The following is a 25370-nucleotide window of genomic DNA, read 5'->3' on the forward strand; positions in this document are numbered from 1 at the left end:
AACTCCCTGCTGTGTGCATGCACCCCAGAACACCTTCATATAACAACTCCCTGCTGTGTGCATGCACCCCAGAACACCTTCATATAATAACTCCCTGCTGTGTGCATGCACCCCAGAACACCTTCATATAACTCCCTGCTGTGCGCATGCACCCCAGAACACCTTCATATAACAACTCCCTGCTGTGTGCATGCACCCCAGAACACCTTCATATAATAACTCCCTGCTGTGTGCATGCACCCCAGAACACCTTCATATGTATAGTTTTCTTCCATTAAATCAGTTGCAAGGAATGCCTTTGCCTATGAACCTATACGTATATCTCTCTGTGGAATGGTAGACTAACAGAGGCCTCTGTTTTCAATAATGTTCAAACAATGTTTAGATGATATGCATAGGACTGTGTTGCAGCGCTCACCTGCAGAACAAAAACACATTTTTGTTCAGAGAACATGTATGTAAAGCTGCAGCCTGTTGGGGTTACAATGTGCACAGATAGAAGCCTGTTTCTCTAAGTACCTGGGAGGCTTTCCTTCCCTGATGCATTCAACTGGCCTCTCTGATCAAGTTCTTTCTTAAGGCAAAGTGTAATGAATGGATATACATCATTACACGGGACTGGGGACCTCATCCCGCAGGGCCCAAATAACGCACTGTCCTGGGGACCCCATCCTCCGGTACACTGCTGTCTTCCCTGCCTGGGAGGCTGTGGTCAGGGAATGTAAACTTTATTCCATCCCTGCACTTTCCTGCCATGTAAAACATTTTTGCTCCTGCCTGACCGGAGTGGAGAAATAAGCTGCTTGCGCCCAGGCAGGAGAAATAGAATAAAGCCAGCCCCTGCCAGCTCCCACAAAAGGTGCTAGCTGGGCGTGCCAGGGGCCTTGGGGCTCCCCTACAGTCCTCAACACCTGGAAATGCCCTGAGTGTCCCGGATGGACACTGGGGCAATCACTTTAAAAAAGATAGCCAGCTCCTCCCAAGCCCCCCGTGTGGGTGCTGGCTGGGAAGCTGCCATGGCCGAGGGGGCTTTGGGGTTCCCCCTGTGCTAATAGTATAAAAACAAAGTTTAGGTGTCCGAGGAGGGGCAAGGACACCCAAAACTAAACAAATATACAGAAGGAATGAGAAATTAGAGACAGGGCCAACTCATTTATCATTCACTGATCTGTGTAAGGAGCTACCCTTAATGCCCCACAACAGCTTTTTAATAGTGTTTTTTATCCTAGTGGTGCCCTTAGAAGGGTGGAGGCACCACCAAGCATTTTGTTTTCAATGCTGTGGAGAGCTACAGGGAGCGCAGCAGTGCCCCCAGCACCATTAAAAACAAGCATTTGCAATGCACTAGGGTCTCGCATTTGTCGGAGTTACAGCTGTTCACAGTTGTAAACTCCCAACCGGATTTTTATTGCATTAAAAGAAAAAAACAGCGCGATCTCGCTGCTACAGTTCACAAGTAATAATACCTATCGGCAAAAGTGCAATTATGAACGTAACAGGCAAAAGTACAAATAAGTGTGTAACAAGGTCGATAGTATGCAAAGCGCTCGACTTCTGCCCAGCGAGATCGCGCAGGGAAAATAGAGAAAAAGTAGTCCACAAACCCAGCGAGCCTCGCATGTTTTCTGTACTTGGTCGATGCGCTCGAGGAGGGCTAACCACCGGAAAAGGCATGACGTATGCGTGCCTTCCACTAATCAAAAGAAGCGGATTCTAACAGGCAAGCCAACTTGCCAATGAAAGACACTGACGTGACGTCGACGGGGCTCCGAGCCCTTTTCTAATACCTAAAGCGTCTCACTAGCGATACGCATTCGCGAGCGCATGCGACGCAGGCTCGACCCTAAAAAGCACAGTAAGTCTCCTGGGTCATTGAATCCATGATCCCAGGAGAGCCAACCATATTTTGTAAGCATTCCAAGCTGCAACTGTATGGTCTTTAGCTGGAATGTAGGGATTCCTTGTGTCTGGTTCTTAAGCTGCACTTTGTAGCCTGAAAAATGTTTTAAAAAACCTCACATTATTAATGTTTTTTTTAAATAATGCCTAATTGAAAAGATGTTGCATCAATCTCTATTATGAAAAATTACTATGTGTGAATATGTGAACTATACATTAGATTATATTTATTGATGACTGTAGGAAGTTGGCTCTGTATGCACAGAGTCCAAGGGTTCCCCTTAGAGGTAAGATAGTGGCAAAAAGAGATAATACTAATGCTCTATTTTGTGGTAGTGTGGTCGAGCAGGCTTATCAAAGGACTAGTGTTAAGCATTTGTTGTACATACACACAGGCAATAAATGAGGAACACACACTCAGAGACAAATCCAGCCAATAGGTGTTGTTATAGAAAAATATCTTTTCTTAGTTTATTTTAAGAACCACAGGTTCAAATTTTACAAGTAATATCTCATTTGAAAGGTATTGCAGGTAAGTACTTTAGAAACTTTGAATAATTACAGTAGCATTTATACTTTTTACATAAAACACAAATAGCTGTTTTAAAAGTGGACACAGTGCAATTTTCACAGTTCCTGGGGGAGGTAAAGTATTGTTATTTTTAACAGGTAAGTAAATCACTTACAGGTCTCAGTTTTGGGTCCAAGGTAGCCCACCGTTGGGGGTTCAGAGCAACCCCAAAGTTATCACACCAGCAGCTCAGGGCCGGTTAGGTGCAAAGGTCAAAGAGGTGCCCAAAACACATAGGCTTCAATGGAGAGAAGGGGGTGCCCCGGTTCCAGTCTGCCAGCAGGTAAGTACCCGCTTCTTCGGAGGGCAGACCAGGGGGGTTTTGTAGGGCACCGTGGGGGACACAAGTCCACACAAAAAGTACACCCTCAGCAGCGCGGGGGCGGCCGGGTGCAGTGTGCAAACAAGCGTCGGGTTCTCTGTAGGTTTCAATGGGAGACCAAGGGGTCTCTTCAGCGGTGCAGGCAGGCAAGGGTGGGCTCCTCGGGGAAGCCACCACCTGGGCAAAGGAGAGGGCCTCCTGGGGGTCACTCCTGCACAGAAGTTCCGTTCCTTCAGGTGCTGGGGGCTGCGGGTGCAGGGTCTTTTCCAGCCGTCGGGACTTTAGGATCAGGCAGTCGCGGTCAGGGGGAGCCTCGGGATTCCCTCTGCAGGCGTCGCTGTGGGGGCTCAGGGGGGACAACTTTGGTTACTCACGGTCTCGGAGTCGCCGGAGGGTCCTCCCTGAGTTGTTTGTTCTCCACCAGTCGAGTCGGGGTCGCCGGGTGCAGTGTTGCAAGTCTCACGCTTCTTGCGGGGATTTGCAGGGGTCTTTAAATCTGCTTCTTGAAACAAAGTTGCAGTTCTTTTGGAGCAGTGCCGCTGTCCTCGGGAGTTTCTTGTCTTTCTTGAAGCAGGGCAGTCCTCGGAGGATTCAGGGGTCGCTGGTCCTTGGGAAAGCGTCGCTGGAGCAGGTTTCTTTGGAAGGCAGGAGACAGGCCTGTAGGACTGGGGCCAAAGCAGTTGGTGTCTTCTTTCTTCTTCTGCAGGGGTTTTCAGCTCAGCAGTCCTCTTCTTCAGGTAAGTTGCAGGAATCTAAATTCTTAGGTTCAGGGGAGCCCTTAAATACTAAATTTAAGGGCGTGTTTAGGTCTGGGGGGTTAGTAGCCAATGGCTACTAGCCCTGAGGGTGAGTACACCCTCTTTGTGCCTCCTCCCAAGGAGAGGGGGTCACATCCCTAATCCTATTGGGGGAATCCTCCATCTGCAAGATGGAGGATTTCTAAAAGTTAGAGTCACTTCAGCTCAGGACACCTTAGGGGCTGTCCTGACTGGCCAGTGACTCCTCCTTGTTGTTCTCATTATCTCTCCTGGACTTGCCGCCAAAAGTGGGGGCTGTGTCCAGGGGGCGGGCATCTCCACTAGCTGGAGGGCCCTGGGGCATTGTAACACGAAGCTTGAGCCTTTGAAGCTCACTGCTAGGTGTTACAGTTCCTGCAGGGGGGAGGTGTGAAGCACCTCCACCCAGAGCAGGCTTTGTTTCTGTCCTCAGAGAGCACAAAGGCTCTCACCGCATGAGGTCAGAAACTCGTCTCTCAGCAGAAGGCTGGCACAGACCAGTCAGTCCTGCACTGAACAATTGGGTAAAATACAGGGGGCATCTCTAAGGTGCCCTCTGTGTGCATTTTGTAATAAATCCAACACTGGCATCAGTGTGGGTTTATTATTCTGAGAAGTTTGGTACCAAACTTCCCAGTATTCAGTGTAGCCATTATGGAGCTGTGGAGTTTGTTTTTGACAGACTCCCAGCCCATATACTCTTATGGCTACCCTGCACTTACAATGTCTAAGGTTTTGCTTAGACACTGTAAGGGCATAGTGCTCATGCACATATGCCCTCACCTGTGGTATAGTGCACCCTGCCTTAGGGCTGTAAGGCCTGCTAAAGGGGTGACTTACCTATGCCACAGGCAGTGTGAGGTTGGCATGGCACCCTGAGGGGAGTGCCATGTCGACTTAGTCATTTTCTCCCCACCAGCACACACAAGCTGGCAAGCAGTGTGTCTGTGCTGAGTGAGGGGTCCCTAGGGTGGCATAAGACATGCTGCAGCCCTTAGAGACCTTCCCTGGCATCAGGGCCCTTGGTACCTGGGGTACCAGTTACAAGGGACTTACCTGGGTGCCAGGGTTGTGCCAATTGTGGAGACAATGGTACATTTTAGGGGAAAGAACACTGGTGCTGGGGCCTGGTTAGCAGGGTCCCAGCACACTTCTCAGTCAAGTCAGCATCAGTATCAGGCAAAAAGTGGGGGGTAACTGCAACAGGGAGCCATTTCTTTACAATGACTTCTTGACTAAGCCAATAGGTCTGCTTTATATATTTTGATATGCTGAACTCTTGACAAAGGCAATAGGTTTAGTGCATTTTATATTTTGGTATTCTAAGCCTTTGGCAAAGCCATGAGGTCTGCCTTACTGAAAACGGCACCCTTTTTATTGTTGCATAGCATATTTAGCTGTACGTATCGGAGGTATTAGGGGGCTGTGTGCCCAGCCCCTGCAGTGCACAGTCAGGGGGATAGGCGCACACGTGTTTGGTAAACAGAGCCTGGCCACAGGCCAGCCATACACGCAATTCCATACTGGGCGATGGACATCTTCCTTTAAAATAAAAAATAAATAAAAACATTGAAAAACCAAAGTGCATTATAGCTAGGATTTGCATTAATATCTTACTTAAATTTAAAAAAAAACCTCAGAAATTCACTGAAAAAACCCCAAAGGTTTAAGGGATGTTAAAGTTAGGTAAAAATGTTAGATAAAACAAACAACTTTACATTAACAAAACCACTGATATTCACCAATTGTAGCTATCTAAGTAACTATAACTTGTACCCTACAGCAGCTATAACTCTCGCCTTCTCCATACATTGCTAAATACGTAGCATCTTACATCAAGAATGACATGTTCTATGACATCATTGCTAACATCATTGCAACATCTGAAATGACATCATTGCCAACAGCACTGTGCATGACGGGATGTGAGTTATAGTTACTTTAGTGCCCAAAGACACATCTTTTACCGTTGAAGGGGCAGTTATCTTGATCTTGTTCCTCCTTCCTTGCTTGTAGAACGCGCGGTGTTTGTATTGTATTCAACATCAAAGACTTTGAACTGTCAGGTGATCAACGTGGGCTCTTCATCCAGTCAATGAACCATCTGTCACAATGATTTGTTTCAGAGTTTTCTTTTCAAAGGATCTGAAACTGATTGACCCATTTTGGGAACTAAAAAAAATACCTGGACTGTAATCCTTTGTTTTCCTTACGTGATGGAACTTTTTTAATGACTTTTTTGGCCAATAGGAGTTTAGATTCCTGTACTAACAAAGAGTTGCTAATTCAATAAGGTTTCGGTGGAGCTGCCTTGAAACAGATGAAGTAGACTGTTCTTAAAATGCTCAATACACAATTGTTTGTTAAAGGCTTCAACTCTTCCAAATTGGACTTCCACGCTCCTGCTACAGGAGTGTGAAACTGAAGAGGGATGTAGGAAAAACCCTTGCGATTACCTGAAATACTTCTTCCTCTGGATTGGGAGTTTTACAAAGGTAGTGATTTTCTCTTTTGATACCTCTGCTAATACTGCTGCTTTCGTTTTTTTTTTTTTGGAGTGCTTAATACAGCCATTTTGGATTTTGCACACACTGTTGGAAAAAAACATTCTTTGGGTTCGTACTGTAAAAGTAATTCTTTGTTCTTCATAGTGCCTTCTTCGCTCTTCATAAAGAGCCTCTCTGCTTCCGTATGCTACCCTAAGTGAGCTGTACATGAGAAAGTAAAGTTGCCTTATTTTGAGCTGTGCTTCAGATTTAAAAGAAGACAGTCTTAGACATTGTAGGAAAGTACCCACTTTCTTGGCATGGTTACCCCCATTTTCTGTCTTTTGTCAGTGTGTTTAACTGTGTTCACTGGGATCCTGCTAACCAGGACCCGAGTGATCATGCTCTCTCACTTCTAACTTGGAAACTTGGTTACTTGAACCCCACAATTGGCATACTAGTGCCCCCTTGTAACTCCCTAGATATGGTACCCAGGGCATTGGGGTACGAGGGGATCCTCATGGGCTGCAGCATGTATTATGCCACACATAGGGAACCCATGCAAAGTGTTCTGCAGGCCTGCCATTGCAGTCTGCATGAAATGGGTGCCTGCACCAATTTTCACTACAGATCACTACACCAGGTCACTATAAGTCACCCCTATGGCAGGCCCTCCTAGCCCAGAGGGCAGGGTGCAAGTACCTGTGTGTGAGGGCACCCCTGTACTAGCAGAGGTGCCCCCACAAACTCAGTTCCATTTTCATGGACTTTGTGAGTGTGGGGACGCCATTTTATACTTGTACTGGACACAGGTCACTACCTATGTCCAGCTACAAAATGGTAACTCCGAACCTACGCATGTTTGGTATTAAACATGTCAGATTCATATTCCAATACTGTTGCCAGTATTGGAATTATGATTCCATGCACTCTGGGGACTTCTTAGAGGACCTCCAGCATTGCTCCTACCATACTTCTGGGGTTTTCTGGGCAGCCCCAGCTGCTGCCACACCACAGACAGGTTCCTGCCCTCCTGCTGCTTGAGCAGCTCAAGTCCAGGAAGGCAGAACAACGGATTTCCTTTGGGAGAGGCAGGGGCAACACCCTCTCCCTTTGGAAATAGGTGTTACATGGCTTGGGAGGGGTAGCCTCCGCAAGCCACTGGTATGCTTTGAAGGGCACATTTGGTGCCCTCTGTGCATAAACCAGTCTACACCGGTTCAGGGACCTTCAGTCCCTGCACTGGTGCGAAGCTGGTGTTCTGGCCTCTGAGCATGGGCCCTAAATCAGGTGGCCAGCAGCAACAGTCCCAAGGGAGGAGCTCTTGTGTCTGAAAATCAGGGTCTCTGTTTTGTCCGTGTTGAGTTTAAGGCCGTTCTCTCACATCCAGCTGGCCACACTGGACATGCAGGAGGTGAGGCTGGTCCTGATGGGACTGTCTGTGTGGGAGAGGATGAGCTAGCGTCGGTGTAGGAGACAATGTTGATGCTGAGGGCAAGGGGTGCAATGTGCACATTGAGCAGAGTTGGGCTGAGGGAGAAGCCCTGGGGGACTCTTCAGACGACCGGCTTGTGTTTGGAGGTGCAGGTGGAGAGTCTGACTCATTGAATCCTGTTGGAGAGAAAAGAGGCAATCCAATTCAGGGCGGGCCCTTAAATTCCTGAGTCCTGGAGTCTGGTGATGAGGGTGGCGTGGGAGACGGTGCCACAGGCCACCGAGAGGTCAAGCAGGATGAGTGTGGAGGATTACCCTCGGTCCATGATGGACCAGATGTTGTCTGTGACTGCCAGGAGGGTGGTTTCCATGCTGTGGTTGCAGCGAAACCATGCCTGCGTGGAATCCAGGAGTTGGTGCTGCTCTAGATGAGCAGAGAGTTACTTGTAGATCTTTCTCCGGGACTTTGGCTGGGAAAGGAAGGAGTATGGTGGGTCGTAGTTGCTGAGTTGTTCGGGTTACCTAAGGGTTTCTTTGCGAGAGCTGTTTCTTCTGCATGCTTACAGCTATCTGGGATGTTTCCGCTAAGGCTGAAGGAGTTGATGATGGTGGTGAGGTTCGAGCTGATCGGTGTTCTTCCCAAGTTGTACACATGGTGAGGGCAGTGGTCTGTGAGGGACCCTGAATAAATCTGCATAATTCTGGCGGTGTCTTTTGTGGCGAGAGGGCTCCAGCTCGTTAGAGGGAGGCACTCCTGGTGTAGGTGGCATGATGATGTCTTCCACTGTGCGTTGCGGTGTAAAATAGGTTATTTATCCACCCCGGGTCTAACTAACACTTTTGTCAAAGAATGCATGGAGTTCTTCACAACCCAATTTATCACCTGCTACAGCATCAATGGACACCTTCTACTACTTCTCAGTGGCAATGCCCTTTCACAACACTGTCAGAAACTCACACTCGTCCAGGGCTCACTTTGGATCTGATCATATGCAGAGCCCAGGTCCATCCCAATCAAACAACCATTGATCCCATCCAGGTACTGGACGAGCCACCTTCTAATCCCCTTTATAGTGTCTTTTACTCAAACTAAAACCTCCAGCCAACTAACAAAGAAGAACAAATGGTTTAGGGGCACTAGTAGCATCAACATTGAAGCCCTTGCTAACATGGCTCACATAAATCTTGGTTTAGTAGTTCCCCAACTTGACTTTCATAAAGCCATAGACAAACATATTAACTGCAAGAAATCCTTGATGGAAGAATTCGTCCCCCTCAAGAGCAAATGCAACAGAGCAAAAATGGTTTACATCTGCTAAGAACAAATCTAAACAGGCTAACAATCCTTCCTTCAATAACCCACCCAAGACCTGCATGGCCTCCTGAAACAACTTAATGGAGATCTTCAACAAAAACGTCAAAGACAACTATCTCCCTGTCAGCCACCTTTGGCAATACAGCCAAGGAGAATTCTTCTTGAAAAGCACAGCTTCCCTGATCCTCTTTCTCCTCAGTTGCAAAGACACAACTACAAGTGACCATCTCCAAGGTAATACCCTCAAACTATCTTTGCAGTGATATGCCTGGTCCCCCAACTGTCATCCGACATCCACACAAACATACTCAATACTCTCCAATCTGGCTTCAAATAGGGCTACAGCACTGAGACTGCAACCCTTCACACTGTGAACAACACTCTCTGCCTCCTTTACACTGGAAATTCATGTCTTCTTGTTCTCCTTTATCTCTCCGTTGCTTGTGACACAGTCAACCATTATGTTCTGATAAACACCCAGAAGAATCGCAAGGACATTGAAGGTATAGGAGGTCATTTTGAGTTTGACAGACACAAAATTCCGTCCACCAAACTCCCGACAGCGTGACCACTGCCTACACAGCGACCTCCCTGGCGGAGTTATTTAGAGTTTCCCGCTACCTCAGGGGGTGGAAACCTAAGTTTCCGCCTGCTGGCCTAGCGGGAAACAGGCTACAGCATTGTCTTGGACTCATAATCAAGCCAGCAGCAATGCTGTGGCCAGTATGCTGCACCAGCACCCTTGCAATGTTCACTGCCAGTGAACATTGCGATGGTGCTGGGCAGGGGGGCCCATGCTAAGTGCATGGGCAGTGCAGGGAGGCCCCTGTACCTGTTCTCCGCCAGCCTTTTCATGGTTACCGCCATGAAAAGGCTGGCAGAGAATGAGGTTTAATCCTCAGGGCAGCGCTGCCCTTGCGGATTAGGATCTACGCCGCCGCCAGACCGCTAGGATCCAAGATCCTGGCGGAGCTGGCAGTTCCCTGGCAGTTGGACCGTCAGGGTTGTTCTGAGGCAGTAATAAGACCACCACACTCATAATCAGGCCCATAGTCCTTAAATGGTTTACCTCATATCTAAAGAACTACTCCCTGGTAAAGCTGCGAGTTCTGTCTGTAAGCAAGTTTGCGTGCAAGAAGGGGTAACCCCAAGGCTTGATCCTCTTTCCAACGCTATTCAACCTCTATCTTAAGCCTCTATGTGAGACCCAGAAAAGCCCTGGGATCCTCTTCCACCTGTATGCAAAAGATACCCAGATCTACCTGAAAGTTGCATTCCTGACGTCATCACCATACTAAACCCTGCGAAAACAGAATTCCTTTGAGTATCTCCAAAAAAAGCTAATCTATCTGTACAAGACTGGTTGGAATTGCTGCAAGCCATGGAATGCCAACCCTCTGTTCTTCAGATCGGCAACCTACTTGGCTTTGTCCTCGACAGCTGAGTCTTAACACAGGAGTCACACTGCAGCAATGGCAAAGAATACCCAATTTCAACTATTGCTATCATACCAGAACATGACCTAAATTTAACCTTACAGGTGTTGGCTCTCTCCAGACTTGATTAAGGGATCTTGCTTCTCTCATGCATCCCCAAATTTCACTTAGTTCCGCTCTCAGCAGTTCAACATGCTCCGGCCCGCTCTGTTGTCGGTCACAAAATCCTGCTAACCCCCCAAAGGCTGCCTCCTGAGGCGAGAGCCATTCACCACGCACTCCACTCTTCACCAATGCACCTAACTGAAAAGCTAAAAACCTTGGGCGCAAGAACAGAGTGAAAGAAATGTTCATGGTCTTCTCCTGGAGTCCCCCATCCAGTCTTTCTCCAAAGCGCCTGTTAGACTTGGCATTGTTCCCAGGTTCCTTCTATCAATCAATCAATCAGAGGCATTTGTATAGCGCACTGCTCACCCGGAGGGTCTCAAGGCGCTGGAGGGGGGGGGAACGCTACTGCTCGAACAGCCAGGTCTTGAGTTGCTTCCTGAAGGCGAGATGGTCTTGCGTTGTCCGGAGGTGGATGGGGAGGGAGTTCCATGTCTTGGCTGCCAGGTAGGAGAAGGATCTTCCTCCGATGGTGGCTTTGCGGATGCGGGGGACGGTGGCGAGAGAGAGGCTGGCGGAGCGGAGCTGGCGGGTGGGCTTGTGGAAGGTCAGGCGGCTGTTGAGGATCTTGGGGCCCAGGTCGTGGAGGGCCTTGTGTGCGTGGGTGAGGAGTCGGAACGTGATTCTTTTGTTGACGGGGAGCCAGTGCAGGTCTCTCAGGTGTCCGGAGATGTGGCTGTGTAGGGGGATGTCCAGGATGAGTCGTGCTGAGGCGTTCTGGATCCGTTGGAGTTTCTTCTGGAGTATGGCGGCGGTGCCGGCGTAGAGGGCATTCCCGTAGTCCAGCCGACTGGTGACTAGGGCCTGGGTGACCGTCTTCCTGGTCTCGGTGGGGATCCACCGGAAGATCTTTCGAAGCATGCGCAGGGTGTTGAAGCATGAAGATGAGACGGCGTTGACTTGTCTGGTCATCGAGAGGGAGGAGTCCAGGATGAAGCCTAGGTTGCGAGCGTGGTCCGTTGGCTTGGGGGTGGCTCCCAGGGCAGGGGGCCACCAGGAGTCGTCCCAGGCAGATGGTGATGATCCCAGGATGAGGACCTCCGTCTTGTCTGAGTTCAGTTTCAGGCGGCTGTTCTTCATCCATTCGGCGACGTCTTTCATCCCTTCGTGTAGGCTGGCTCTGGCGGCGTCCGGGTCGCTGGTGAGGGAGAGGATCAGCTGGGTGTCGTCGGCGTAGGTGATGATCTTGAGGTTGTGTTGACGTGCGATGGTTGCGAGGGGGCTCATATAGACGTTGAAGAGGGTGGGGCTGAGCGATGACCCTTCTGTGTGCTGGACTCTGTTTTTGTTTGCTCTGGAGTCTGGACAATTTACCACTGCTGACCAATGCTAAAGTGTAAGTGCTCCCTGTACAAATTGTAGGTATACATTAGACTATCCATGATTGGCATATTTGATTTACTAGTAAGGCCCTAGTGAGTGCACTAGAGGTGCCAAGGGCCTGTAAATCAAATGCTACTAGTGGGCCTGCAGCACTGGTTGTGCAACCCACATTAGTAGCCCTGTAAACCTGTCTCAGACCTGCCAATGCAGTGTCTGTGTGTGCTGTCTTGCACTGCCAACTCAACTTGGAAAGTGTACCCACTTGCCAGGCCTGAACCTTCCCTTTTCTTACAGGCCACTGAGAGGTCAAGCAGGATGAGTGTGGAGGATTACCCTCTAAGGGTAAGGCCCTAGGAAGCCCCGTGGGCAGGTTGCAGTGTATGTTAAAGGAAGGACATGTACTGATGTGTTTTACATATCCTGACAGTGAAATACTGCCAAATGTTGTTTTTACGTTGCAAGGCCTATCTCTCTGATAGGGTAACACGGGGCCTGCCTTTAAATATCTTTTAAGTGCAATTTCCCTTTGAGAGCAGATAGAGGTCTAGAGTTTGGTGTCTCTGACCTCACACTTTAAAAATACATCTTTTAGTGAAGTTGGTGTTTACATTGGGTGTTTGAAAATTACACTTTTAGAAAGCAGGCATTTTCTGGCTTAAACTATTCTGTGACTCTGTTTGTTTGTGGATTCACTGTCTGAGTCAGTTTGACAGTTGAGCTGTTTGAACCTCTCTTCTAGAAAAAGGCAGATGGGGTGTAGCCTGCATATCCTGATGGGCCATCTGGGCTGAGGGAAGGAGTGGTCACTTACACCTGAAGGGGCTGTGCCTGCCCTCACACAATGCAGTCTCCAACCCCCCGGTGTATGCCTGGGGCCTGGCCTGAGTAAGGCAGGATCTTCTAAACAAGAGAGACTTCTCCTTGATGTAGGTGTACTTCAAAGGCAGAAAGGGGTATAAGAAAAGGACCCAAAACCCCTGTGTAGGAAGTTTGCTCTGTATATACTATCTCAAAGTGAGAGACAGTGTGCACAGAGTCCAAGGCTTCCCCTTGGAGGTAAGATAGTGGCAAAATTAGATAATTCTAATGCTCTATTTTGTGGCAGTGTGGTCGAGCAGTAGGCTTATCAGAGGGTAGTGTTAAGCATTTGCTGTACACACACAGGCAATAAATGAGGAACACACACTCAAAGACTTACTCAAGGCCAATAGGTTTTTATATAGAAAAATATATTTTCTTAATTTATTTTTAGAACCACAAGTTCAAGATTTGAAGTAAATACATAAAATGCAAGGTACTCCACACAGGTAAGTTAGGAACTTTGAATTAGAGCAATAACATATACAGTTTTTGTTAAAATGGCAATAAGCTATTTTAAAAGTAGACACTGCAAAAATCGAAAGTTCCTGGGGGAGGTAAGTATTGGTTAGTTTGTGAGGTAAGTAAGACACTTACAAGTCTCAGTTCCTGGGCATAGGTTGCCCACCATTGGGGGTTTAGGGAAACCCCAAAGTTACCACACTAGCAGCTCAGGGCCGGTAAGGTGCAGAGGTCAAGGTGGTACCCAAAACACATAGGCACATATGAGAACAGGGGTGCTCCGGTTCCAGTCTGCCAGCAGGTAAGTACCCGCATCCTCGGGGGGCAGACCAGGGGGGTTTTGTAGAGCGCTGGGGTGGGGGGAGGGGGGGACAAGTAGGCACACAAAACACACCCTCATCGGCACAGGGGAGGCCGGGTGCGCTGTGCAAAGCAGGCGTCGGGTTTTGTATAGGTTTCAATGGAGGGACCCGGGGGTCACTCTAGCGGTGCAGGCAGGCACATGGGGGGGGGACACTTCTCGGGCCAGCCACCACCTGGGCTAGGCAGAGGGTCGCTTGGGGGTCACTCCTGCACTGAGGTTCGATTTCTTCAGGTCCTGGGGGCCGCGGGTGCAGTGTCTGGTCCAGGCGTCGGGTCCCTTGTTACAGGCAGTCGCGGTCAGGGCGTGCCTCGGGATTCTCTCTGCAGGCGTCACTGTGAGGGTTTAGGGGGGTCGTCTCGGGCCTCTCACAGGGTCGCAGTCGCCGGGGATTCCTCCTTGTGGTGTTTGTTCTCTGGATCTCGAGCTGGGGGCGTCGGGTGCAGAGTGTGACGTTTCGCGCTTCCGGTGGGAAGAGTGAAGTTCTTTAAAGTTGCAAGAAAGTTGCAAAGTTGTGGTGAAGTTGAGCAGAGCCGCTGCTCACGGGAGTTTCTTGGTCCTTAGGTTCAGGGCAGTCCTCTGAGGCTTCAGAGGTCGCTGGTCCCTGTCAGATGCTTCGCTGGTTGCAGGTTTTCAAGTCAGGAGACAGGCCGGTAGGGCTGGGGCCAAAGCAGTTGTCGTCGTCCGTCTTCTCTGCAGGGCTTGTAGGTCAGCAGTCCTTGTTTCTTCAGGTTGCAGGTATCTGATTTCCTGGGTTCTGGGTCGCCCCTAAATACTCAATTTAAGTGTGTGATAGGTATAGGGGGCAGTAGCCAATGGCTACTGTCCTTGAGGTTGGTTACATCCTCCTTGTGCCTTCTCCCTGAGGGGAGGGGGGCACATACCTATTCCTACTGGGGAATCTTCCAAAATCAAGATGCAGGATTTCTAAAGGCAGGGGTCACCTCAGCTCAAGACACCTTAGGGGCTGTCCTGACTGGTGGGTGACTCCTCCTTGTTTTTCTCATTATCTCCCCTGGACTTGCTGCCAAAAGTGGGGGCTGTGTCAGGGGGCGGGCATCTCCACTAGCTGGAGTGCCCTGGGGCATTGTTACAGGAATCCTGAGCCTTTGAGGCTCACTACTAGGTTTTACAGTTCATGCAGGGGGGAGGTGTGAAGCACCTCCAACCAGAGCAGGCTTTGTTCCTGGCCTCAGAGGGCACAAAGGGCATCACACCAGGGGGGCAGAAACTCGTCTCTCAGCAGCAGGCTGGCACAGACCAGTCAGTCCTGCACTGAACAACTGGGTAAAATACAGGGGGCATCTCTAAGATGCCCTCTGTGTGCATTTTTTAATAAATCCAACACTGGCATCAGTGTGGGTTTATTATTCTGAGAAGTTTGATACCAAACTTCCCAGTATTCAGTGTAGCCATTATGGAGCTGTGGAGTTCGTTTTGACAAACTCTCAGACCATATACTTAATATGGCCACACTGTACTTACAATGTCTAAGAATAGACTTAGACACTATAGGAGCATATTGCTCATGCAGATATGCCCTCACCTGTGGTATAGTGCACCCTGCCTTAGGACTGCAAGGCCTGCTAGAGGGGTGACTTACCTATGCCACAGGCAGTATTTTGTGGGCATGGCATCCTGAAGGGGATGCCATGTCGACTTTGCCTTTTTCTCCCCACCAACACACACAATCTACAATGGCAGTGTGCATGTGTTAGGTGAGGGGTCTATAAGGGTGGCACAACACATGCTGCAGCTCTTAGAGACCTTCCATGGTCACAGGGCCCTTGGTACCACTGGTACCTTTTACAAGGGACTTATCTGTGTGCCCGGGGTGTGCCAATTGTAGAAACAATGGTACATTTTTAGTGAAAGAACACTGGTGCTGGGGCCTGGTTAGCAGGGTCCCAGCACACTTCTCAGTCAAGTCAGCATCAATATCAGGCAAAAAGTGGGGGGTAACTGCAACAGGGAGCCACTTTCCTACACCCTGGAAATCAGAACTTCCGCAACTAAAAGTAACCTCTGCCCAGAAGAAGAGTTGGAGAAGCTGGAGGAGGAGTACTGCCCCTTTGCCTGTGACCGTGCTTTGCAGGGTTGGCCTGCAGTAGCTGCTTCTGCCTGAGAGAGGACAAAGACTGACTTTTGTGTGACTTCCTATTGGTGAAGTATCTCCAAGGGCTTGAACTGCGCTTGCCTCCTGTTGTTGAAGTCTCAGGGAACACAAAGACTTCTCTCTGCCAGCACCTGGCCTTTCTGCTGAGAGTCCTGCCTGCCAAGTGGTGCCCTAATCTGCCTCTGGGCCCTTGAAAGTTACAGCTGGTGGAAAAGGACCAAACTCCATGCAAAGACCACCATGCTGGGAAACTTTCGATGCACCGCCTGCCTTGCGGCTGATAAATGACACACCGGTGGCCTCACGGCTAAAATCAACGCTCCACCTACATTGCGGCTGTGAGATCGATGCAATGCGGCCTGGAGAAACAATGCGCAACACCAGCAGCGGCTGCTGTTAACAACTCAAGCCCTGATGCAGAGCGGTTTCTTTACACCGTGCAACCGGATTTCAAAGCAACATCTATGGGCGCGGAAAATCAACGCAAAGCCTGCCTGGACCCGAGGTGCCTGTCCGGGATCGACGCACCGTTCTCTTGCGAGAGAGAAGAAACGACGCACGCCGACCCAACTGGAGGAGGAACGTCACACAGTCTCACTTGCATGTGAGAAATCAACACATCGCTGGCCTTTTTCGATGTACATTCACCCGTGCGGCTTTATTTTGACGCTACCCAGGTGCAATAAAAGCATTCTCACTGTTTTCTAAGGATTAAGATTCTTATTCTTTTTAAAATTCATATGTTGACTTGTGTATGTCGTATTTTTTGTCGTTTTGGTCTTGTTTTTCTTTAGATAAATATTATCCATTTTTCTAAACCTGTGTTGTTTCATTTTGTGGTGGGTTCACTGGGTTACTGTGTGTGTTGGTACAAATACTTTACACATTGCTTCTGAAGTTAAGCCTGCCTGCTCATGCCAAAGCTACCAAGGAGGTAAGCGGGGGTTAACTGAGGGTGATTCTCCTTTACCATGACTAGAGTGAGGGTCCCTGTTTGGACAGGGGGTAACCTGACTGCCAACCAAGGACCCCATTTCTAACTGTGCCACAATAATTTGGAACTCCCTCTCTTTGACCTTCCGAAAAGACCTCAAAGCTTTTCTCTTTCACATACACTTAGCTTATCTTCCTTTTGTTCCCACTCGTTCATGAATTGTTTTGATGTGGGATTGATGTACTCTGTGCTGTGTGGACTGTTTGGAAACTGCTCCAATGCACAGTTTTTCTCCCACTTACTCTCAATGTGGGTTTTAATCCCTAATGTATTCCTGCTGCGATAGCTGTTCTCTTTTAAAGCACTTGGATAACTACGGGCCGTGTCGGTATAAAATCACAAATAAATTAATGAAAATAAATAAAAATGTTTTATTCCAAAAGTGTCTTTCCTGCAATAAAGAACATGTACACATGCTGTAAAACAAGAATGAAATTCAATGGTTATGACGATCAATGAAGGTCTACGGAGGACAAATGGTGAGCAGTGAACATTTATCAAGCAAAAGACCAGGAAGGGGCTAAAAATCCCCACCATCAACGACTGTAGCACAGCAAGTGAAAGCTTATCTTACTAGACTATCAGTTTCGGGGTCTTCACAGAAGAATGGTTTGCCTTCTTTGTCTTGCTCCCTGACAAAGTTTTCAATATCAACATCAAAACTGGCAGATGTAGTGCACTCTGAGCCCTGTGTGGATCCTTCGCACTTTTCAAAGAGCAGAGCTAGGAGCGGGAAGAGTGGGTGCCTGTGAAGGAGCAACCAGAAACAAACATACATTAGTATCGCTCAACAGAAACTGCACTTGTAAATGTACAACAAAATGTGCACAAAGCCCCCCTACAAATGCCCTGAAGCACCATACAAAGAGGGCTGCTTCACTGTCACCATGATGGTATAGGGGTGACGCAACAAAGCCCCAACATTTCCCCAAACACACAACACAAACACCCGTGATTTACACCACTGATGCTGTACACCACCCACTCCTCTCCAGGTGTCTCATCAACAATTATCAAAAGAGATGAAACGTGTGATAAACAGCCTTTAAAAAGAAACAACGAATAAGTTTCTGGAAACTAGGACTAGATAGTAGCATTTTCTTCATATCACCGCTGTCATTTACCTCAGCTGTCCCAGTCAAATTGCTATTATTGCTATTCAATTGGACAACCAAGTTAGTTACTTGAGCATTTGTATATCTAGTGTATTGAACTAGAGCACATAAGCTAATTCTAAAAGGCTGATCTGGAACCACCTAGACCTATATGATTATTTTCAAACTTTCGGTATTCTCCTGTGTTCCTTCTCAGTCTTCCTGAAGACTTAGTCACCTGACTCCATCAATGTTATGCTCAGGGATTGAGCAAATGTTCTCTTTAGCATTCTAGCTTTCTGGGCCTGTGAGCAGGGAGAGGGATTCTCACAGGACTCAGCAGCTCTGTGTACGAGCTAGCTCTACCATTGTGTTAGCATCTGCTGGAAGGACTTATTTAAGCCCAACGTTCACCTGCAGCAAACATTCTATCAACTGCATTGACTGGGAACTCTACTTGCTGCTACCATCCTTGGACAAGTGGGCTTCCCTCGGCTGGTCTCATCCTCTCCAACGTCTCTTTTCTGGATCAAGCATTGTCTGCTTCACTGCAGTCCAGATGGTACCATCCCCTCAGGTGCTGCATATTTCAGCCTGCTTCCATATCTTCCTTGAAGCCCTTAACTATCTTTACTATCTCTGTAGGAAGTTGGCTCTGTATGTGCTATTTCAAAGTAAGGAATAGCATGCACAGAGTCCAAGGGTTCCCCTTAGAGGTAAGATAGTGTCAAAAAGAGATAATACTAATGCTCTATTTTGTGGTAGTGTGGTCGAGCAGTAGGCTTATCAAAGGAGTAGTGTTAAGCATTTGTTGTACATACACACAGGCAATAAATGAGGAACACACACTCAGAGACAAATCCAGCCAATAGGTTTTGTTATAGAAAAATATATTTTTTTAGTTTATTTTAAGAACCACAGGTTCAAATTTTACATGTAATATCTCATTTGAAAGGTATTGCAGGTAAGTACTCTAGGAACTTTGAATCATTACTTTAGCATGTATACTTTTTACATAAAACACAATAAGCTGTTTTAAAAGTGGACACAGTGCAATTTTCACAGTTCCTGGGGGAGGTAAAGTTTTGTTAGATTTCACAGGTAAGTAAGTCACTTACAGGTTTCAGTTCTTGGGGGTTCAGAGCAACCCCAAAGTTATCACACCAGCAGCTCAGGGCCGGTCAGGTGCAAAGGTCAAAGAGGTGCCCAAAACACATAGGCTTCAATGGAGAGAAGGGGGTGCCCCGGTTCCAGTCTGCCAGCAGGTAAGTACCCGCGTCTTCGGAGGGCAGACCAGGGGGGTTTTGTAGGGCACCGTGGGGGACACAAGTCCACACAAAAAGTACACCCTCAGCAGCGCGGGGGCAGCCGGGTGCAGTGTGCAAACAAGCGTCGGGTTTCCTTTAGTTTTCAATGGGAGACCAAGAGGTCTCTTCAGCGATGCAGGCAGGCAAGGGGGGGGCTCCTCGGGGTAGCCACCACCTGGGCAAGGGAGAGGGCTTCCTGGGGGTCACTCCTGCACAGGAGTTCCGTTCCTTTAGGTGCTGGGGGCTGCGGGTGCAGGGTCTTTTCCAGCCGTCGGGAAATGGAGTTTTAGGCAGTCGCGGTCAGGGGGAGCCTCGGGATTCCCTCTGCAGGCGTCACTGTGGGGGTTCAGGGGGGACAACTTTGGTTACTCACAGTCGTAGAGTCGCCGGAGGGTCCTACCTGAGGCGTTGTTTCTCCACCAGTCGAGTCGGGGTCGCCGGGTGAAGTGTTGCAAGTCTCACGCTTCTTGCGGGGAGTTGCAGGGGTCTTTAAATCTTCTACTTGAAACAAAGTTGCAGTTCTTTTGGAGCAGTGCCGCTGTCCTCGGGAGTTTCTAGTCTTTCTTGAAGCGGGGCAGTCCTCAGAGGATTCAGAGGTCGCTGGTCCCTTGGAAAGCGTCCCTGGAGCAGGTTTCTTTTGAAAGGCAGGAGACAGGCCGGTAGGACTGGGGCCAAAGCAGTTGGTGTCTTCTGGTTTCTCTGCAGAGGTTTTCAGCTCAGCAGTCTTCTTCTTCAGGTAAGTTGCAGGAATCTCCATCTTAGGTTCAGGGGAGCCCTTAAATACTAAATTTAAGGGCGTGTTTAGGTCTGGGGGGTTAGTAGCCAATGGCTACTAGCCCTGAGGGTGAGTACACCCTCTTTGTGCCTCCTCCCAAGGGGAGGGGGTCACATCCCTAATCCTATTGGGGGAATCCTCCATCTGCAAGATGGAGGATTTCTAAAAGTTAGAGTCACTTCAGCTCAGGACACCTTAGGGGCTGTCCGACTGGCCAGTGACTCCTCCTTGTTGTTTTCTTTGTTTCCTCCGGCCTTGCCGCCAAAAGTGGGGGCCGTGGCCGGAGGGGGCGGGCAACTCCACTAGCTGGAGTGTCCTGCGGTGCTGCTCACCGCCAGGTGTTACAGCTCTTGCCTGGGGGAGGTGTTAGCATCTCCACCCAGTGCAGGCTTTGTTACTGGCCTCAGAGTGACAAAGGCACTCTCCCCATGGGGCCAGCAACATGTCTCTAGCGTGGCAGGCTGCTGGAACCAGTCAGCCTACACAGATAGTTGGATACAATTTCAGGGGGCACCTCTAAGGTGCCCTCTGGGGTGTGTTTTACAATAAAATGTACACTGGCATCAGTGTGCATTTATTGTGCTGAGAAGTTTGATACCAAACTTCCCAGTTTTCAGTGTAGCCATTATGGTGCTGTGGAGTTCGTGTTTGACAGACTCCCAGACCATATACTCTTATGGCTACCCTGCACTTACAATGTCTAAGGTTTGGCTTAGACACTGTAGGGGCACAGTGCTCATGCACTGGTGCCCTCACCTATGGTATAGTGCACCCTGCCTTAGGGCTGTAAGGTCTGCTAGAGGGGTGTCTTACCTATACTGCATAGGCAGTGAGAGGCTGGCATGGCACCCTTAGGGGAATGCCATGTCGACTTACTCATTTTGTTCTCACTAGCACACACAAGCTGGCAAGCAGTGTGTCTGTGCTGAGTGAGGGGTCTCTAGGGTGGCATAAGACATGCTGCAGCCCTTAGAGACCTTTCCTGGCATCAGGGCCCTTGGTATCAGGGGTACCAGTTACAAGGGACTTATCTGGATGCCAGGGTGTGCCAATTGTGGATACAAAGGTACAGGTTAGGGAAAGAACACTGGTGCTGGGACCTGGTTAGCAGGCCTCAGCACACTTTCAATTCAAAACATAGCATCAGCAAAGGCAAAAAGTCAGGGGGCAACCATGCCAAGGAGGCATTTCCTTACACAACCCCCCCCCAAACGAAAGAGGATGAGACTAACCTTTCCCAAGAGAGTCTTCATTTTCTAAGTGGAAGAACCTGGAAAGGCCATCTGCATTGGCATGGGCAGTCCAAGGTCTGTGTTCCACTATAAAGTCCATTCCCTGTAGGGAGATGGACCACCTCAACAGTTTTGGATTTTCACCTTTCATTTGCATCAGCCATCTGAGAGGTCTGTGGTCAGTTTGAACTACAAAGTGAGTACCAAAGAGGTATGGTCTCAGCTTCTTCAGGGACCAAACCACAGCAAAGGCCTCCCTCTCAATGGCACTCCAACGCTGCTCCCTGGGGAGTAACCGCCTGCTAATGAAAGCAACAGGCTGGTCAAGGCCATCATCATTTGTTTGGGACAAAACTGCCCCTATCCCATGTTCAGAGGCATCTGTTTGCACAATGAATTGCTTGGAGTAATCTGGAGCTTTTAGAACTGGTGCTGTGCACATAGCTTGTTTCAGGGTGTCAAAGGCCTGTTGGCATTCTACAATCCAGTTTACTTTCTTGGGCATTTTCTTGGAGGTGAGTTCTGTGAGGGCTGTCACAATGGATCAATATCCCTTCACAAACCTCCTATAGTACCCAGTCAAGCCAAGGAATGCCCTGACTTGAGTCTGGGTTTTTGGAGCTACCCAGTCCAAAATTGTCTGGATCTTAGGTTGGAGTGGCTGAACTTGGCCTCCACCTACAAGGTGTCCCAAGTAAACCACAGTTCCCTGCCCTATCTGGCATTTGGATGCCTTGATTAGAGGCCTGCAGATTGCAGAGCCTTCAAAACCTTCTTCAGGTGGACCAGGTGATCCTGCCAGGTGGAGCTGAAGACAGCAATATCATCAAGATAAGCTGCACTAAAGGATTCCAACCCAGCAAGGACTTGATTCACCAACCTTTGGAAGGTGGCAGGGGCATTCTTTAAACCAAAGGGCATAACAGTGAACTGATAATGCCCATCAGGTGTGGAGAATGCTGTCTTTTCTTTTGCTCCAGGGGCCATTTTGATTTGCCAGTACCCTGCTGTTAAGTCAAAGGTACTTAAGAATTTGGCAGCCCCTAATTTGTCTATTAGTTCATCAGCTCTAGGTATGGGATGGGCATCTGTCTTGGAGACAGAATTGAGACCTCTGTAGTCCACACAAAACCTCATCTCTCTCTTTCCATCTTTGGTGTGAGGTTTGGGGACTAAGACCACTGGGCTATCCCAGGGGCTGTCAGAATGCTCAATTACTCCCAACTCCAGCATCTTGTGGACTTCCCCCTTGATGCTTTCCTTAACTTGGTCAGACTGTCTAAAAATTTTGTTTTTGACAGGCATGCTGTCTCCTGTGTCCACATCATGGGTACACAGGTGAGTCTGACCAGGGGTTAAGGAGAAGAGCTCAGCAAACTGTTGCAGGACCTTCCTACAATCAGATTGCTGTTGGCCAGAGAGGGTGTCTGAGTAGATCACTCCATCTACTGAGCCATCTTTAGGGTTTGATGAGAGGAGATCAGGGAGAGGCTCACTCTCAGCTTCCTGGTCCTCATCTGTTACCATCAACAGATTTACATCAGCCCTATCATGGAAGAGTTTTAGGAGGTTTACATGGATCACCCTCTTGGGGCTCCTGCTTGTGCCTAGGTCCACCAGGTAGGTGACCTGACTCTTCTTTTCCAGGATTGGGTAAGGGCCACTCCATCTGTCCTGAAGTGCACTGGGAGCCACAGGCTCCAAAACCCAAACTTTCTGCGCTGGTTGGAATCCAACCATTGCAGCCTTTTGGTCATACCAAAACTTCTGGAGCTGTTGGCTGGCCTCAAGGTTTTTACTTGCCTTTTCCATGTACTCTGCCATTCTTGAGCGAAGGCCAAGTACATAGTCCACTATGTCTTGTTTAGGCTCATGAAGAGGTCTCTCCCAGCCTTCTTTAACAAGAGCAAGTGGTCCCCTTACAGGGTGGCCAAACAGAAGTTCAAAGGGTGAGAACCCTACTCCCTTCTGAGGCACCTCTCTGTAAGCGAAAAGCAGACATGGCAAGAGGACATCCCATCTCCTTTTGAGTTTTTCTGGGAGCCCCATGATCATGCCCTTTAATGTCTTGTTGAATCTCTCAACAAGGCCATTAGTTTGTGGATGATATGGTGTAGTGAATTTATAAGTCACTCCACACTCATTCCACATGTGTTTTAGGTAAGCTGACATGAAGTTGGTACCTCTGTCAGAAACCACCTCCGTAGGGAAACCCACTCTGGTAAAGATACCAATGAGGGCCTTGGCTACTGCAGGGGCAGTAGTCGACCTAAGGGGAATAGCTTCAGGATACCTAGTAGCATGATCCACTACTACTAGGATGTACATATTTCCTGAGGCTGTGGGAGGTTCTAGTGGACCAACTATGTCCACACCCACTCTTTCAAAGGGGACCCCCACCACTGGAAGTGAAATGAGGGGGGCCTTTGGATGTCCACCTGTCTTACCACTGGCTTGACAGGTGGGACAGGAGAGGCAAAACTCCTTAACCTTCTGGGACATATTGGGCCAGTAGACGTGGTTGACTAACCTCTCCCACGTCTTGGTTTGTCCCAAATGCCCAGCAAGGGGAATATCATGGGCTAAGGTCAGAATAAACTCTCTGAAACCCTGAGGCACTACCACTCTTCTAGTGGCACCAGGTTTGGGATCTCTTACCTCAGTGTACAGGAGTCCATCTTCCCAATAGACCCTATGTGTTCCATTTTTCTTGCCTTTGGACTCTTCAGCAGCTTGCTGCCTAAGGCCTTCAAGAGAGGGACAGGTTTCTTGTCCCTTACACAACTCTTCCCTTGAGGGTCCCCCTGGGCCCAAGAGCTCAACCTGATAAGGTTCCAGCTCCATAGGCTCAGTTCCCTCAGAGGGCAGAACTTCTTCCTGAGAAGAGAGGTTCTCTTTTTGGTGTTGTGTTGCAGTTGGTTTCCCAGCTGACTTTCCTTTTCTCTTGGTAGGCTGGGCCATTCTTCCAGACTCCAGCTCTACTTTTTCACCATGTGCCTTGCACTGTGCCCTTGTCTTGACACACACCAGTTCAGGGATACCCAGCATGGCTGCATGGGTTTTCAGTTCTACCTCAGCCCATGCTGAGGACTCCAGGTAATTTCCAAGCAAACAGTCTACTGGGATATTCGAGGAGACCACCACCTGTTTCAGGCCATTGACCCCTCCTCACTCTAAAGTTACCATTGCCATGGGATGCACTTTAGTTTGATTGTCAGCATTGGTGACTGGATAGGTTTGTCCAGTCAGGTATTGGCCAGGGGAAACCAGTTTCTCTGTCACCATAGTGACACTGGCACCTGTATCCCTCAGGCCCTCTACACTTGTCCCATTAATTAAGAGCTGCTGCCTGTATTTTTGCATGTTAGGGGGCCAGGCAGCCAGTGTGGCTAAATCCACCCCACCCTCAGAGACTAATGTAGCTTCAGTGTGACACCTGATTTGCTCTGGGCACACTGTTGATCCCACTTGGAGACTAGCCATTCCAGTGTTAGCTGGAGTGGAGTTTGAAGTGGTATTTTTCCTGGGACAGGCCTTGTCTCCAGTTTGGTGTCCAGACTGACTACAGCTACGACACCAGGCCTTTTTGGGATCAAAGTTTTTACCCTTGTACCCAGAATTGTTTTGTGAAGAGGCTCTGGGCCCACCCTCCTGTGCAGGTTTTTGGGGGCCTGTAGAAGACTCTTTACTATTTTTGTTTTTGGCTGTCTCACCACCTTTCCCCTGGGGAGGTTTTGTGACCCCTTTCTTTTGGTCACCCCCTGTGGAAGTTTTGGACACCCTAGTCTTGACCCAATGGTCCGCCTTCTTTCCCAATTCTTGGGGAGAAATTGGTCCTAGGTCTACCAGATGCTGATGCAGTTTATCATTGAAACAATTACTTAATAGGAGTTCTTTCACAAATAAATTGTACAGCCCATTATAATTACTTACACCACTGCCTTGAATCCAACCATCTAGTGTTTTTACTGAGTAGTCTACAAAGTCAACCCAGGTCTGGCTCGAGGATTTTTGAGCCCCCCTGAATCTAATCCTATACTCCTCAGTGGAGAATCCAAAGCCCTCAATCAGGGTTCCCTTCATGAGGTCATGAGATTCTGCATCTTTTCCAGAGAGTGTGAGGAGTCTATCCCTACACTTTCCTGTGAACATTTCCCAAAGGAGAGCACCCCAGTGAGATTTGTTCACTTTTCTGGTTACACAAGCCCTCTCAAAAGCTGTGAACCATTTGGTGATGTCATCACCATCTTCATATTTAGTTACAATCCCTTTGGGGATTTTCAACATGTCAGGAGAATCTCTGACCCTATTTATGTTGTTGCCATTGATGGGTCCTAGGCCCATCTCTTGTCTTTCCCTTTCTATGGCTAGGATCTGTCTTTCCAAAGCCAATCTTTTGGCCATCCTGGCTAACTGGATGTCCTCTTCACTGGAGTTATCCTCA

At 48.6% G+C, this 25370-nt stretch overlaps 1 protein-coding gene across 2 annotated transcripts in view; it reads right to left on the reverse strand.

The window, feature by feature from the left end:
- The window catches only part of PKNOX1 (PBX/knotted 1 homeobox 1), a 255051-nt gene that overhangs the window by 123227 nt on the left and 106454 nt on the right, over positions 1-25370 (reverse strand). For both annotated transcript variants that reach the window (XM_069202965.1, XM_069202964.1), the window contains one exon: positions 17093-17264. In XM_069202965.1, the coding sequence (XP_069059066.1) occupies positions 17093-17264 (172 nt within the window). The remainder of the gene's footprint in view (positions 1-17092; positions 17265-25370) is intronic.

The sequence above is a fragment of the Pleurodeles waltl genome, chromosome 8 (genome assembly GCF_031143425.1).
Source record: "Pleurodeles waltl isolate 20211129_DDA chromosome 8, aPleWal1.hap1.20221129, whole genome shotgun sequence".
NCBI classification, from domain to species: Eukaryota; Metazoa; Chordata; class Amphibia; order Caudata; family Salamandridae; genus Pleurodeles; species Pleurodeles waltl.